The following is a 17,109-nucleotide window of genomic DNA, read 5'->3' as shown; positions in this document are numbered from 1 at the left end:
GTTACATGAGACACTGTCTTGTAAGAGAGGTTACTGTACAAGACCTTCACATTTGTCAACTAATCACTACTAAAGAAGGCTTAGTTCAAAAAAAAGTTACTTTGCTAAAAACATGGAAAGCATCCAAAGCATATGGTACCACTGGAGGAATAGTATCTCCTTAAGGAGTGTCTAAAAAGATTTCTTTATGTCCATAAAATTCTTCAGTCATGAGTCAAGACTAGAAGCAAATTATTTGTAGTTCCTTCATGAAGATATGAAATTTCATGGTATAGTGACACTGAGAAAAACAACCAAAAAATGCAGTTTAAAAATCATCTCCAATTATTGTGGTTTGACCTGGCAGGCAGCTAAGCATGACACAGCTTTTCACTCACTCCCTTGACAGTGAAAACGGTGGGGGACTGGATGTTAAAACTTGTGGGTTGAGATAAAGACAGTTTAATAGGAAAGGAAAGGGGGAAAAATACACAAAACAAGTGATACACAATGCAATTGCTCACTATCAGCTGACCAATGCTTAACCAGTCCTCGAGCAATGGTAGTCCATCCAGCCAACTCCCCCAGCTTTTATTGGTACTCAACAATTCCATACTCATGGTACAGAATATCCTGTTAGTCAGTTTGTGTCAGTTGTCGTGGCTGTATCCCCCAGAAGCTTCTCGTGCCCCCCCAGCCTCCTTGTTGGCAGAGCAGTGTGAGAAGCCGAAAAGTCCTTGACTTAGTATATAAGCACTACGCCGCTTAACAGTTAAAAGCATTGGTGTATCATCAATGTTATTTTCCTCATAAGTCTAAAACACAGCATTATACCATCTACTATGAAAAAAAAATTAACTCTATCCCAGCCAAAACCAGGAAACCAATATATTATTCAAATATTGAGGATAGTTACTTAAGAGCCTTAGTACTTAAATACACAAATATCTTAAGAGGTATGCAAATAGCAAAAGTTCCTTAATTCCTTCAGTCTTGAGTGACAGGAAAAAAGAAAAAAAAAAAAGGGGGGGGCGGAACTCACCACTATAAGTGGTCTATTCTAAATTAGGCAAGAAGATCTCGTATGAATTTGGAAAATGCTGAGGGTAGGCCTCAGCTTCCTCACAAAGTAAAAGAAGGCACATGCACCAAAAAGGTAGGTGCAGGAAGAGGACTGGGACAGATGATCAACCCTGCACAGACTAAAAAGATAATTTATACTAAAGACAATAGGATTGTTTGGTTCAATGTCAAGAAACAGCACAAGATACCTACCTTTTAACTATAAAACCAGAAAGCTCTGGGATCATGTGCTACTTCGGAAAAGAAAAAGGCCCAGAACTGACATTTTAAGTACCCCTATACTAGTGAAAAATGTTGCACGCTGGTATCTGTGCCACTGCAAACTCATTCTGGTGGAGACACCACACTCTGATAAAGCGTAAGGAAGAAGATTCATCTCATTGTGCTGCTTAACAGGGCAAACTTCAATGACTGCATCTCCCAGCATGTGGATGATGATGCAGACAAAGTCAGGTTCAAAGAAGGGATGCAAAGCTATAGAAGCAGTGTACTTCAGGTGCCAGCCCTCAGGGCAAATGGTAGTTTGTGCAGAATTTCCATCTCTTCTAGTGCTGCAGGGATTGTTAAGAGCAGAACAATGTCCCCAACCAAAAGATCCTGTGAGCAAGAGTAAAGCCACACCAAGGAATTCAGCAATGAAACCAAAGCTGCTGAACAGAAGGTTGCTAGAAGAGAGGTAGATGGCATGACTTTCTAGCATTTTACTTGAATAATGTTGACAAGGATTTCCTTGTCACCAAACAACTGGTCTAAACAAATAAGAGAGAAGCTAATACAATGGTAACATAATGCCACAGGCCTAGGAAAGTTCAGTTCTGTAGACCACAAGAGGTAAGGAAAGAAGATGAGTGTTTAGCCAGGATCTTTTAAATACAACCTTCTCCAAAGTCTCTCCAAAGGAACCAGAGCATAATGCACTTTGGCCAAAGGATGACTGATGGTTCCAGTGTTGGAGGAAGCCTTCATTGCACACCTGCACAAGATACCCTAAAGGCTGAACTCTTGCTTGCAATTTCTCCAAGGCTTGAAGAAGTAGCACCAGTGGCACATCACAATGATATCACAAACACTGTACTAGAGGATTGAATTAAAATTTCAGTTTTGTCTGGCTCAGCCATTTAACTCTAAAATAGCTGAAAACCTCTTTAGGAACTTATCAGAGCTGCAATTCAGAACATCAAGAGCAAGTAAGTTTGACTGTCACTACTTAACAGAGAAGCCAAGATCCAGGAATTAAATTTGGCCTGCAAACTCGAAATAAACACACTAATACTGGGGACAGACGTAGCAGGCATCCGCACATGGGAGAAAAGTGTCTTTTTCATCTTCCTTGATGAAAAAGAAAACCTTCAATACTGGCCTGTATAGAGATTTCTCTAATTCAAAGCCCTGAATTAAACACTCATTCTAAATTTTCAGATAGTTGTAGTCTCCTTCAGCTACAGATATGTGACATTGAATACACCAAATACCATGTTTTATGCACACGCTGAATATCAAATCTGTATCTATTCTATGCCTAATCTTCTAATATTTAATGTATTTTAAGTATTAGATATTAAATTCAATTCAATCCATAATGCAGTTCTTTTTAAAAGAGAGCATATTCAGCTCGGATGTTATTATTTTTTAAGTTGGATACAATAGAAAACCCTGCCTAAATGATCTTGGTCTCTGGAGCAACGCCCCAAGAGATGAAACAAATTCAGACTTATCCAAAGTGTTCCAGATTAAACAAAGAATTAAGTTCATTATCCCCTAATAGTAAACTAACAAACTCTTTACTGGGTTTCTGCCCACAAATATATTTATTTAAGATTAAAAAAGTATTGTATCAATTCCTATTAAATAGCTCGTCTGGTACACACTTGACTATGACTTTTATTCCCTGGTACCTGGCGCCCTCTAGTGATAGACTGAAGGACTGAAGATAAACTGCTTAGTATTAGAGTCCTCATTTCTTCTATTCCATCCAGTATCATCTCTATATCATATATCATCACGGTCTTTTTGCTTCCCCTCAGTTAAAACTTTGAAGTAGGATCCTAAACTGCCATAAATTCAGAAAAAAAAAAAAGCAACACTCCCTGAAAGCAGACAGGAGGCAGATAGGATCAAAACAGAGAGGACTGGAAAACAAGGTGGAACAAGCAATTTTTCCTAGGCTATTTCCTCCTTCCACCCTATTCTGCAAAAACCTTTAGAAACATATACCTGTTATAACAATAAGTATTAAATATTAAAATTTTACTTTGAATTAGGGCTGAATAGTCTACATGGACAATCTTTCATTTAAGTTCTCACTAACTGTTACTTCTACAAATTAAAGCAATTAATATCATTTTCAACCCCAAAATATCGTATTACCCTGAGAGAAGCATTTGGGACCTCATTAGGTTTCATCATTTTTTATATAATTGAAATTTTGTTATTTTGATTACAGCTGTGTGATTATTCATTGACATACGGAATTTTCAATTAGATACATATTTTGAGATTATTGCACTATAAAATATGTATATTTCAGCTCATTTAAAAATAATATTGGCAGCAGGACTAACTAGGCAATCACATGTATTTTTTATTGATAAAATACATACTTTTAAATATTTTACTGTGTAATATGTAATAAAATGTTTTAATTTAACACTTAGTTTGACAGATGTTTAGAAAAATTTTAAGCAAATACACAGAAGTCTTCTTTTGCCCTGAAGTTTGTCTTATGGACATTCTATGTAAATATCTAAACTATGCTTAAAGAATAACAAAAGGCATACTTACAAGGTCATAATTATAAAGTGGTTGACAAACTTTCTCAAGTGTGTATAAATATTTCACATTATCTTTTGATTCATTTGCTGCATCTGTTATTCTGGCATCTAGCTCTCGCCACATCTAGAGGAAAAACATTACTGTGAAAAAACTTTATATATAGTGAACTATTTACTTTAGCTTGCACTGATGTTCCAGAAGCAAACCTTGGTAAATTGAATTTTAAAGGCACTGTCAAAACCAGCATGTAAGTTACTTTTTCATTAATGATTTTTTTTTTGTCTAGATCTCTAATAATATCTTCTTCTTTCTCTCAATATATTAAGCACACTAGCACCATACTTAACTTTTCCCCCTCTTAATTCTCCTCAGGAAATCTCTCTTAAATGCAATGAAAAAAAAATAAAAATATTGCAAGTTTTGTCCACTATAGTCAAAACCAATACAAAAAGAAAAAAAAATTACCTTCAATAGTTTAGAATGCGCAACATTGAGAATATTAATGACAGCTTTGCAGTTGGGTCCTTTGATCTGCTCAATAAGGAAATTAAATTTAGCGGACATACATTTCCAGTGCTCTAGTTCAGTCAGTGGACCTGAATCATCAGCTTCTTTCCTCATCTGTTGACTCTCGATCAGAACCTGTAATCAATTTGGAAATAAAATAAAATAAAATAAAATAAAATAAAATAAAATAAAATATCTATTGTCGAGAATAGACAAATCATAAAAAAGAAGAGAAGGAATGTTCTGAGGATACTAACTAAACAGGAACAAGCATGTTATTGTCACATGAAAATGGTTCTGATTTGGAAAAGAATCCTAATTCAGAATTGCACTTAATGCTATTCTTATACTGAAGTCAAGGCAACAACTACATTATGTTCAGCTGCTGTCAAAAATTGGGTGGATCTCAGCATACACCTGTATTTATTTTTTATGTTTTATTTTTATGTTTTTTCTGCAATCAGAATTTGAAATGCATCCAGTTTTGGTGGGGGAAAAGAAAAAAAAAAAAGAAAAAAAAAAGAAAAAACGAAAAAAAAACTTCTGAAAAAAAAAAGTGAAAAACTATTTAATAAATGCGTTGCATATCAGATGTAAAAGTCATAAACGTACTCATCTGCATACAGATAAACATGCAGACAGCTCTGTTTACATTTCATTGATATTTTTATTTACATGCCCAGTTTATAAAGATTCTGTATTAAAACAAAGGGTTCTGTGCTTTATCTTGGAAATCTCAGACAATAATTTCTTGGATAACTGAGACATCACCATGTAAGATTTGCACAGGAACACCAGATGAAAAATGCCATGCTGTGCCTGGTCAAAGATCTTTCCAAGAGTAATATCTCATGCTATGAATGCAGCAGAAACTTAATATGTGATGTTACACACACTGTATATGCGTGTGTATAGATATATATGTGTCTATATATGTGTCTATATATGTGGTATATGCAGTCTACATCAGCATTATTCCTCCTGCATCCTTCTGTCCTTTCCTCTTTATTAATATTATATAATAATTATTCTCCTTATTATATCCTCCTTATTTGTGTATTAACAGTTCAGAAACTTCTATTCTTACTAGACTGCCAGTTCCCATGGAAAAGGACTGCCTTCTCAACTTCATTTGTCTAGAGAAGTGAAGCAATCAGCATACTTAGGCACAGATATAGTTTTAGGCTTAAAATAGTTTCAGGCAAGTCTCATATATCATTTCTAAGTATCTATCCACATTCATGTTGGATTGATGTGTTAAAACAACTTACTCTGTCAATTTGTCTATACCAGATCATAAGTACTTCCTCTAGCTGGTGAACCATATCAGGATTATCTGCTGCTGCTGTTACCTCCTCAAAGGACTGGAGTTTAGAAAAATTAATATGATCTACTTGTTTCAACTGAACAGTTCCTTCAGTGCTTATTATAGCCCCTGAAAAAAACATTAATAAAAAATTAAAAAGTGATTACAATACAGAACCAATTAAAACTTGAAAATTTGTTTCTACCAGTGTAAACAATTTAAGTTTACTGATTACAGAAATGTACTTCCAAAGTTTTAATGTAGCGGCCATTTCACTGCAGTTGTATAAAACAGAAAATTCTTTTAAATCCAGTATGTTCTTCCTTAGAAGTAACATATCACTAGATAATTTTCTCAAGCAAATAATCTATCCATGTATTTATTATGCAAGTAGTTGATCATTTTATTTTTTTCCTTAAAAAGAATGGGGTAAGTTGCTTACCTATGTCCTACTGCATTTAAAGGTAAATTCTTATATAGAATTTCTCTAATTTGATCATTTCCTAAATGCAAAGCTTACCTTCTAGAAATGAAAGGTATCTGTTAATTGTTTCCACAAAATTTTGTTTGTCTTTTGTATCCTGTTTGGTCTGACTTAAAACACCCCAATTATTTGTTGCAAGGATAGCTGGGAGAAAAACCTTTTCTATCATATTCCTAACACCACGTAAAAGTCCTTCAGTAGCATCCAAAACACAAAAGAATATATCCTGTAATGTAACAGAATGATCATTAGTGATGCAATAACTTATACTGTAAACAGTATTATAAAACCAACATTTTTTTTTTTATAAAGGCACTCTGTTTTTGTGTATGAAAACTTTAAGGAGAAAAGTCCTGACAATTTATGAGAATCCCACACAAATCTAATAATTTGTCTTATATAGTTGTAAAGCAGAAAACCTCACGCCACACGATTTACTTAGGATAAACATGCATTTCACACATTCAAAGATACATAAAAGAGAAAGGTACAAATAAACTTTTTCTCTCCTGGAATTTGCTGTATATAAAGTTTTCTAGGTAAACGTGAGTCCTTATAGTTTAGAGATTTTGATCACACCTACAATGTACTTAGTGTCATTAACTTCTTCTAAAACGTTAAGGAGGAGAATGAGAAACTAAACTAAATGTTGATTTCTCATTTAACAAGAGCTCTGCAAGACACTGAATTCACAGGATATCCTGAGTACTTGCTGAATGCATCATTGTCTCCACAAAGAGGGGAGCACAGAGTGTAATACAGGTTAACATTCATAAACTGCAGTAACCAGCAACTTTATGTATGTAAGAACAATAACACAAATAAAGAAACAAGAATAGCTACTTCTTACGTTCTTAGTTCTTAAAATATATGAAATAATACCTCATGTATAGTTTTTGCATTTATAGGGCTGTCATTCTTAAAGCGAACAAAAAATAAGCATAGCCCGACAAATTTGTCTGGTGTGTTGTCCACATACAGCTGCATCATTTTACTTCCTTTTACAACTCCTGGAAATGTCCGACCACATTCTGAAAAGAATTTCACAGGTATCACTATATATTATTTTTTTTAAAAGTAAAGTATTGTAAACTGCTTAAAATGTAGTGAAATAAAATTCAGCAAAGAAATTATTCATTTTCTTCTTTTGTAAGAGAAGCAAAAGAATCCATGGTTGTCGTTATCCCCACAATTAAAAATCTATACCAAGCCTACAATATATGCCTCACAAAGCACTTTCAGTTTATTGTACTACACTGAAAAGGGAATTTACTCAGGTCCATCTTTCTGGGGTAATTTGCTGGTGGCTGAGATACCTTATAGGCTGATTCTCATTCACTCTATCGAAGATGTCATACCCAAGTGAAAAAACAGGGAAAAATGAGTAGGGAGGCAGTAAGGAATTAGAGAGGAGTGGGATAGAAAGCAGAAATGGTAGAAAAAGCAGCGTATGGAAAACAGGCAAATGGTAGAAGAAAGTGAGGCAGTATTATAGGTCTTTAATGTCCTGTTCAAAAACATACTATATCGATACACTCAAAGAAAATTAATTAAGATTATTCTGGCAACCTGAATTCTATTCTTTCCTCATTTTGAGTGCTCATATTTCATCTTGTGCATTATTTCAGTATCTGAATATAAGCTAATATGCAATGCTAAAAAAAAAAAAAAAGGATTAATTCTACCATGTGACAGCCTATTAACATAAGATTCATCATTAGATTTTCAACCTTCAGGTTTATCACACATTTCTGCCAGTAGGTGAGGAATAATTGGCTGCAACAATCTTCTGTATTTTTGATAAAGGTTAGCAGTAGATGAGTGTGCATAATATATCTATACAAAAGGGTGATAAGGGGGTGAGATGCTCTCAGTTCCTCTGTGTATATAATCCTATGCAATTTGATTGTTTCTTATAAGTAGGTAAGGGAACAGCATGTTCAGAGCTTAGAAAATCATTATGCATTTTAGACATCAAATTCTAATTCTCTACTGAGCATTTGAAAATCAAACATTTTCAAACATTTATAATAAATGCAAATTCAAACAGGTTTTATGAAAGACGTTTTTAATGAATTGAAGGCAAAATTCCTGGAAGAAATAGTTGCAAACAATTTAACATTTCAAAATAACTTCTCTTTTTATAGCCCTCCATTCAGGAATGGCTGAAATTGACTGATTTTTTTTTTTTTTCTGGACAATTTCACAAAGCAAGCATTTACAATATGCATTTTCAGTCCTTACAGCAGAAGACTGCAAAATTATGAACAAATGAAAAACAGATTTTATTCTGGTTAATATTAAACACATTTAACAATAGACGGTATGCAATATAGATGGTATACATCTGCCTTAATGTATTAATGTTGTTAAAAAGTTACCTATTCCTGGTACATCTCCTTCTTGATAGAAAATTTTCAATGCTTTACTTCCTCCCTTGGCAAAAAAAGAATCAAATGCTTCCAACTGTTAAATCAAAAAGTGAATACTTGTTACTCAAAATATTATTATTTTTATGTTGCTTTAAGATGTGCAGCATCATTTGAACATGCCACTGCTTAAAGTTTTGATGGCATTTAGTGTTTATATGCAAAATGTTATTAGAAGTTACAAAACAACATAATAGACCATTCAAATATTTCCGTCAATTACTGAACCTGCATACACAGGTTCCTGATAATTGTATAACAAATATTTATGATCTTGACAAGTAATGCAGAGAAACTAGAGGGTATTCTGTTACTCTAAGAGATCTGCAAGTCTCAAGTATCAGCTGGAAGTAACTAGTCATGAAGACACTTAGCAACATACATAGCAGGCTTGCATGACCTGACATATCCTGCTGTTGCAACTCTACTCCCTTAAAAGTAAAAGATTCGTTTGTAAAACAGAAATAACATCAGACACAAGGATTTTACCCTGGAGATACTAACTGGTCACATTTCCTCAAAAACCTTTTCATGATGACAAAGATTTTGCTGACTTCTGGAAGGACAGTTATCTCAGCTGAGGGAAACCATAGTGACCCATGATCAGCTTGCTGTACGTATCTATAAAGTGACTATTCTGAAACCCCACAGGTCTCTGGACAGCAGTTTTGATTTTGTCATGTTATACAAGGTGTTTTGGTTAGTACGACTTCAATTGCAAAGCTTTGAAGTGAAAATTGTTTGCGTACAGATTATCATTTCAAAAAACATGCCTGAAATTATAACAGAGGTTTCCAAAATCTGAATTTCCAAACTGTCCTAGGCAATCTCCTGGTGAATATGTGATTCAGCACAGGAAACAAACAAAGCTCTAACAAGTACTGAAAGAAGGCCTGGGGGAGATCAGAAGTTTTCAGAGCGTAGAGTAAGTCTGGGTACTGATCTGGTCAAAATCTAGCTTCTTTCACAGCCTCTGTAGTTATCTGCAAGGATGATGAAATCGCTAAGATGTGGCTTGGCATTCAAATTGTCCAACTAAAGGGCTATACCTTGGTAGTTACCTCCTTCCCATTAAAAAAAAAAAAAAAAAGTTAGAAATTTAGCTAGCAAATGCATCTGGAGGTGCACACTTGTTCAAACACAAAGCACAAGCCTCTAGATATGGTGTATTTCTTAAGAAGCATGATCCCACCCCAAAATAAGCAAATATAAAATTTGAATGAGAAGTGAGGTAGGAAAATAAGTAACACCCAAATGGACATAATTTAAATCCAGTCTTTTGAGAAGACAACACTGTGCAAAAATAAAATAAATAAAGGCAAGGCAGATCAAGAAATGTACACTGTGCTTTCACTTTGGTTAATAGGCAGTAGTTGATAACAGGGTTAGAACTGAAAAAAAAATGAAAAATTCCCCCGAAATAGTTACATATATATATTATATACAAAATAAATTGATAAAGTGCTGAAAGGTCAATGAGAAAATCAGAAAAAGATTCGCTACTGCCAAAAGTACTCCACCTTGAGAGCAAAAGAAAAGTGAACAGTAACTTTTGGGCTTGCATGATTTTATAAATGAGGTAAGATGTGAGCTATCCCTGTGGCTACTGTTTCTGCAAATACAGCTTCTGGTTCAAGTGAATGTAGTACAAACACTTGGTGTGTGAATACACCATATAGGCTGCTGTTTTAAGGATAAAACTTAATTTACAGATGTCAAAGACATGGTGTATACATATGGGAATTCACTAACGACGTATTGCAAAAGGACAATGTTGATACAGTCCCATCAGCCTAAACTGTGTATGAACAAACTAAATATAGAAAAATTCTAACCGTAAAAAGCTTTGAAATGGTGACAATAAGGAAAAAAAAAAAAACACTCAGCAAAAAACACCATCTGTAAGTACGCAAAGGCTCTTATGTGTCTGAGTTAATCAGTGTAGAACAGCAATTTTATATGAAGTCAGGATGATCGAAAAATACATACCTTTTAGCAAATGCAAAGAAAGGAAATGTTAGTTGATTGACAAAACTTAAAGCACCTCTATATTGTGTAAGCATTAGGAAAAAAAAAAAGGACTGTTTAAAAACATTTTATGATGTATAAATATCAATAAAGAAACGATGAACAATGATTTTGATCAGGACTATATTCAGCTTGTAACTGAACAGCTGAAGTTCTAACAAGTGATATATTTGATCAAATGAGACAATATCTGGTTGAATTTTGAATGCTAAGTCAAATCTCTAACAGACAAAAAAATCATGCAATCAGAGATGGCAAGGGCTGTGAGTTTACATATATTTATATTGAATTTTGATACTCTACTAAAAGAGAAATTTAGCTGTTTGCTCCTGTTTTTTCAAGCACTTTGAAACACTGAGCTTTCACAAGCCCCACAAGTTTGGAACCTTCTCACACTACAAATTCACTTTATTCCTTCTTTTAAACATTTAAAAGTAACCAAAGCAATCATAACCGGAAGCTATTTAATGAGTTTTTTCCAAATGTAATAGCATTAATGAAATGGATTCATCCTTCCTCTCATTACTATATAACATTCTATATTTTCAAAATGTTTTTATGAAGTTGCATGTATTTTTGCAGCCTTGACATTTCAGTCAAGACTTGCTTTACAAACAAAATCTATTATTTTTAGAATATAATAATGTCAGGCCGAGATGGATGAAACTTGTTGGAACTGGTGGATATGACAAGAATCTCTTGGGTCAAAATAACAGCAGTAATTATGATTTCCTTGAGGTAAGAAAGATGAAAAAGCCGCTATCAAAAACCCAGGGAATATTTGAAAATCTTCCAGGAAACTCAGCTGAATGATTTAGTCAGGTATCATTTTAGATGAGTCACGTGCCTTATTAATCACATTTTCTGGTAGAAACAATCTAAATGATGAATAACATTTCATATCCAAGGGGGCAATCTGCTACGTATTTTGACTAATAACCAAAATTCAACAAACACAGAACAGACTCACCGAAGGGGAATCCAAAATCATTTCTTCCACAGTTGTTAAGTCTAAACCTAGCCTGACACTGAGAACTTCAAATACGTATTTATATGAAGCATCAATTTTCGTTCTTCGATATTCCCTTGCTTCTTTGTATCGAGCCTAGAACATTAAATATATCTTTCAAACAAAAAAATACAGAAATTGATCGCAACATTAACTTGCTACTTAACTTGCAACGAATGCTGAATGCTACTGTCTTCTATTATAAGAATATATAACTACTCCATTTTTAAAGAATATGTGAATTTTCAGAGGCTAACAAGAGCAAACTACTAAGAATTATTATAAAACAAAGTCAACTCTGAGAATATGACAAGGAGAAGCAAACATGAAATATACTACAGTAGATTTCAAGATATTTGTGTGCCATATTACCCAGTGTTGTTTTTTTTTTCTACAACCAATATTTCAATTTATTATATCAATACAGAAATTTAGCAACATCAAACTAAAGTATCTAGAGATGATAAATATTTGCAGGAACTAAGCAGGGTACAGCTTTGCTTCAGTGTAAATTATTCAGTTAATATCTCCTGCTTCCTTCCACTATAACTTTAAAACAAAACACTAAGAACAGACTAACTTTTTACCTGGAATAAGAAAACTGAATATAAACAAAGAAACAAACAAACAAACAAAAAAGAAACAATTTACTTATACTGGGTTTAATTATCTGTGAAAAGAACCAGAAACATATTTCAAGACCTAATGTTGAATACTAAACCTGTTTTTCTTTTAAAGCTTCTTGCAAGGACAGAACTCCACTAGAGCTCCGACAAAACCTAGACAACTTTCGGCTGGCAGCAGAAAAAGTCTCTTGGGAAGGGGAAAAGGCTGCCATTTGTCGAGCAGGTCTGGCTCCAGCATCTTCTGGTGCAGCAGGCACAGGCAGACTGTCTTCCACAGTGAGATTATGTCCAGTACTCTTTGCTGCCTCAGGATGGGGCCCAGCAACTTCCCCAGTGTTTGAATTTTCAGTATTACCTTCTTGTACACCTTCCATTCTGAAATATGCCAAAAAACGAGTGTTTATAACAATTCACATTTTTCAAGACTAACTTTTCAAGACGACTGTGAGGAATGGGAATGCAGGGAATAAAAGAAAGGAAAATGAGAGCATCTCAAAACTGACTTGCCAGGTATACAAACTTAATAGTCTCATCAAGTCCACTCTGAGTTGTTAAGAGGCATTTATATATGCTTTTTGATAGTTTACAAATGTCATGCTGAAGATCATTACAGACAGGTTTTTAAAATTAATTTACCACGCAATTACATCTTGAGGAGCAAGTAGTGATATAATAATAAACTATTAATACTTTTACTGAATACCTGATTACTGAGAACTAGAAGTGGTTTAAATATAAATGTTTTATTTACATTTTAAGTTGTAAAATATACACACATACTCAGCAAATGAACTTACATAGAGACTTGTATAGACTTCCAAATCAAGTCTTAAAGCATTGCTCCCATAAGCATTTACTCGCTATTTTTATACAGAATGCCTAAGTGTTTGCAGATATAATTTAAGATGGAGAGTATGGGTAGTATTTTTTCAGAAGAAGCATTTTTATTAAATAGAGACATAGTAAAACTATAAGCTTTATCTTGATTTAAATTAATACAAAAAAAAAAAAAGATTTTTGTCATTAAAAACTTATCAAGAGAGTAATAACACCCAAGACTGCGCAGTTTTCCAATGTTGTCAGCAATGTCCTAAAAAAAACATACTGATTGGCAACCTCTTTGCACAAAGACACTTTTAAAGTTTTACACAGTACATTAAAAGTTCCTAGAGCACTGAGCACATCAAGAAATCTTCATCACAGTGCAAGAGTCAGACTTTCTCTTAATTCTGTGACTAACCCCAGATGCCTAAGATATTAGCGGGTTAATCATTCTTAGATGAGGATTTCTAAAACGGCCCAAAACAAAATATATTCATGGATGACAGCTAAGCAGTTGGCTGCTGTACAAAAGTGGCCCTGCCATTTTCTTCCGTTTTCTACTCCACTACCTCATAAGCCCAATAAAGGTTTGGCTTGTGAATCCCAAGCCTGTAATTCATGGCTACAAAGAAGTATCTAAATCGTCTTTCCCTGTTTTACTATTAGGAAGCATGCTCATCTGCTTGCATTTGCCAGCTGCCATCAGTCCTATTCGGTCAATCTTAACATTCTTAAATACACAGATAATTGTTTTGTTCAGTGCCCTCAATTCTACACATGGATTCAACAACTAGTTTTAAGGAACTGTAACCATCAGTAGAGCTCCACCTGAAGTCTTCATCTTGTGGCTAGTTTAGTCCTCTAAAAATAGCTTGTTCAGCCACATGGGGAAGTCATAATGGATAAATTTTTACAGAACCCATATAAACACCCAGGGTAACAGAGAAAAACAAAAACATGGAAATTGCCATTCTACTCAGAGTACTATTACCATGAAGATTAAAATAAATATCACAAATTACCTAGTAGTTCATATGAGGACTTTAGACAGCCAATCACAGGTATAACTGTATGTTAAATGCTCTTAGACACCATTGCCAGCTTTAGGAAACAGAAAATTAAGCTGACATGAAAAGTAATGATGGTTTTACATTACTAGCTCCTTATTTTTGCCCATGATTTGCAAAGTAGCCAGTGTTCTGTGGACTTTGGCAGGTAATCACCTCTTACAGAAAATATTCTCTTTCCTGAAGTAAAAGTACTAGGAAAAAACATCTTAGGAAAAGTCACAAAAGACACACACACACACCAAAAAAAAAAAAAAAAAAAAAAAAAACAAACCAAACCACCACCACCACCAAAACACAAAACAAACAAACAAACAAAAACAGAAAAAACTTAAAATGTAAAGTCTAAATTTATTAATAACTTTATTTTCCTCTATAGTAATCTGACTTGGCTGGACATCTATAAGGTCAGCAGTGGCACTTTTGTCTTTGAAACTCAGGTGGATTGGAATAGGTTGGATGTTAATTTCTTTGCCTTTTGCAGTTGTACCATGATGTTGATACTTTACCCTAAAGTTCAAGATTAGAGAGATGGGTTCTCACAGCTTTCTTTAGAAACAAAGACTACATTGTATGCCAGCATCCTCCCTTACTCTCCAAACATATATGCACAAGTTGTCTGGTGTCTAGGCTGAGATTTTCAGATCTCAGCACGAGAAGAGCATGATCTTCAGATGAAAAGAGCATGAACTCCAGCTGACTACTTATTCTAGTTAAAACAGTAGATGTTCTTTTACATTCAAACTTTATTTTCCTCCTCTCCAGGTGCCCTAAACCTTGTCTACAGGGCCTGTTCATGCAAAACAAATGAATAGTGAGCCTAGTTTCCAGCACAGTCTTTTACATACAGTTGAAGTATAGCATAAGCCAACAAATTCATTCTTTCCACTTTTCCCTGGAACTCTAATCCAAGATTTAGTATCCTTTATTCTACATCATTCCAAACACTGGCAGTATTTCTCTCCCTCTTTCTCAAAAGTTTTGGCAAAGGGATAGCAGTCATTCTCTGGTTTTGATAGCAGCTTGAAGAATGTTATTTGAATTTTCTTCTTTTTATGCAGAAAATGTTTATGCCTCTCCTCTGAACTCTGAGATTCAGAGATGAGGCACTGCTCTGCCTCTGAAATCTAGGCAAACTTGTAGTCCCCAAGCTTCTGTTTGACAGAATCTGAAGGGGCTATCAGGAGATAGCCCCTGATCTGTATAGTGTCTTGGTTCTTGTATTTTTTCCCAAACTAGCCAGCAACTACTGACCACTATTAGAGAGGGAACACAAGGGAGAAAGATCATTAGTTTGACGTAGTATGGTAGTTCTGATTTTCTTATGTTCTTAATCCTAGAGCTAAGATCCAACCCAAATGCTTGGTTCATAACAGGTTTTGCCACTAAAATAAATAAATAAACAAACAAACATGACATACATTTTTCTGTATTTCCCAGCAAATCTGTAGAAAAATGTTGACCAATGCACTAGTTCTTTATAAAATAATAAGATGAAAATGGTGTTACCTTGTTTACCAGTAGCACCAGTCCATCAAAAAGTGATTCTCTCAGCTTCTCTCCCGACCCCTTTAGAGCAGCAGCAATTTGACAGTAGGACTTAGGGAGAGGAAGAGAGAAACAAAGTCTCAATGCTGCTCCATAGCTGCCAAGGTTTCCACAGTCCTTGGGGCAGCCTCACCTTGGGGACCAGCCTAAGAAGGGCAATTCTAAACCTTCCAGTTTCAGCAATCAAGTACGCTGGCTCAAGTACGAGCCAGCCCAAGGGGCTGGGAGCAGGGATACCCGTTAGTGGGATGCCAGGAAAGCCCCACATTGCTCCAGAGGAGCACATCTGAGAAGGTGCGGAGAGGAGGTGGTGAGGGAGGGAAGGAGAAGATGCCTCCCAAGCGTAGAGGAGCAGGGATCCTGATCTCTCTCTCCCGACAAGCTGCGGTACCTAAACCAGCACTTCTATTTCAGCAGAGAGGTAGGCAGAACCTCACCAGCCTGGCTCCAAGTATACCTCACAGCACAGGGACCAAGAGAGCGACTCCCCGGCAGCACAACCGCCCCGTCGCGGCGGGCTCCCTCCGTCCCGATCTGCCGCTGCCAGCCTCCGTGCCGGTACTGCGCAACAGGGCGGCTTCTGTGGGGCCGGCCGTTATGGGGCCGGGCCGTTACCGGGCGCCCGTAACCGCTGCGGGCTCGGCTCGGTTCGGTTCCAGCCACCGCCACTCTTCAGGGGCCCACAGCTGCCTCTATGCTCTCAGGAGCTGAACCTTGCCCCTGCCCTAAGGGCCGTGGGGAGCACCAAAGGCCTCTGTGAAGGGACTTGCACAGCTTGACATCATAAAATCAGGGATTTGTTTCATGTGCACTATGTGTACTTTCTGAACTCAAGAAATGTAACAAGATTTACACAAAATTTCTGTGCTGCCATGTGTGTTTGTTTGTTCTTCTTAATTACCACAAGTGTAAGCTTATGTTGAATATTCAGTTCAGGCAAGAAAAAGCTGTTTTTCATTCTTAGCTTTGAAAGACAGAGTATTCTTACCTTTTACACCTGAAATAACAGGTTAGCCCAAAGTGGCACTGTGTAACTCTAAAGGGTAGCAACTATTATCCAAAATGTTCCCTTAGCTTCTGTCAGTGAAGGCAGAAACTGACATCTCTAGGTACTGAAATGAGTAAACCACACATTTGTAAGCTCACTGTCTAAAGGCATAAAGTCAGATTTTCAAGCCACCTTAACGTGCCATCAGTTGCAGGGATTTACAAAATAAAGCACTGTTTATTAGAGTTAGATATGTAAGTCTGCCCACGGGCTTTTATGGTACCCTCTGCCTGCGATCCAGAGAGGGTCGCTCCTTCACAGTCATGCAGAACACCCGTGCCTCCACATTTTGGGTAATTAACCTGCCGCACGCTGCAGGTTAAATTTGACTAACATTTAAAAGCACCCGTTTATTAGTACGGCAGAGCCACCAATCTGGCTACCCCAAAAGCGGGATTGGT

At 35.8% G+C, this 17,109-nt stretch overlaps 1 protein-coding gene across 3 annotated transcripts in view; it reads right to left on the bottom strand.

The window, feature by feature from the left end:
* The window catches only part of DNAH8 (dynein axonemal heavy chain 8), a 142,134-nt gene extending 125,047 nt beyond the window's left edge, over positions 1-17,087 (bottom strand). The window contains exons 1-10 of one of the 3 annotated variants that reach the window (XM_040552327.1): positions 16,098-17,087; positions 15,622-15,711; positions 12,319-12,598; positions 11,559-11,693; positions 8,513-8,597; positions 7,014-7,162; positions 6,168-6,357; positions 5,613-5,776; positions 4,300-4,476; positions 3,844-3,957 (exon numbers count right to left, since the gene is read on the bottom strand). In XM_040552327.1, coding sequence (XP_040408261.1) covers positions 3,844-3,957; positions 4,300-4,476; positions 5,613-5,776; positions 6,168-6,357; positions 7,014-7,162; positions 8,513-8,597; positions 11,559-11,693; positions 12,319-12,597 — 1,293 coding nt within the window. In that variant the 5' untranslated portion in view covers position 12,598; positions 15,622-15,711; positions 16,098-17,087. The remainder of the gene's footprint in view (positions 1-3,843; positions 3,958-4,299; positions 4,477-5,612; positions 5,777-6,167; positions 6,358-7,013; positions 7,163-8,512; positions 8,598-11,558; positions 11,694-12,318; positions 12,599-15,621; positions 15,712-16,097) is intronic. The other 2 variants (XM_040552326.1, XM_040552328.1) reach the window with 2 other exon arrangements.
* Positions 17,088-17,109: the final 22 nt, after the last annotated feature.

Source organism: Cygnus olor, chromosome 3 (genome assembly GCF_009769625.2).
Source record: "Cygnus olor isolate bCygOlo1 chromosome 3, bCygOlo1.pri.v2, whole genome shotgun sequence".
NCBI lineage: Eukaryota > Metazoa > Chordata > Aves > Anseriformes > Anatidae > Cygnus > Cygnus olor.
This window is presented reverse-complemented; position numbering and strand designations above follow the sequence as displayed.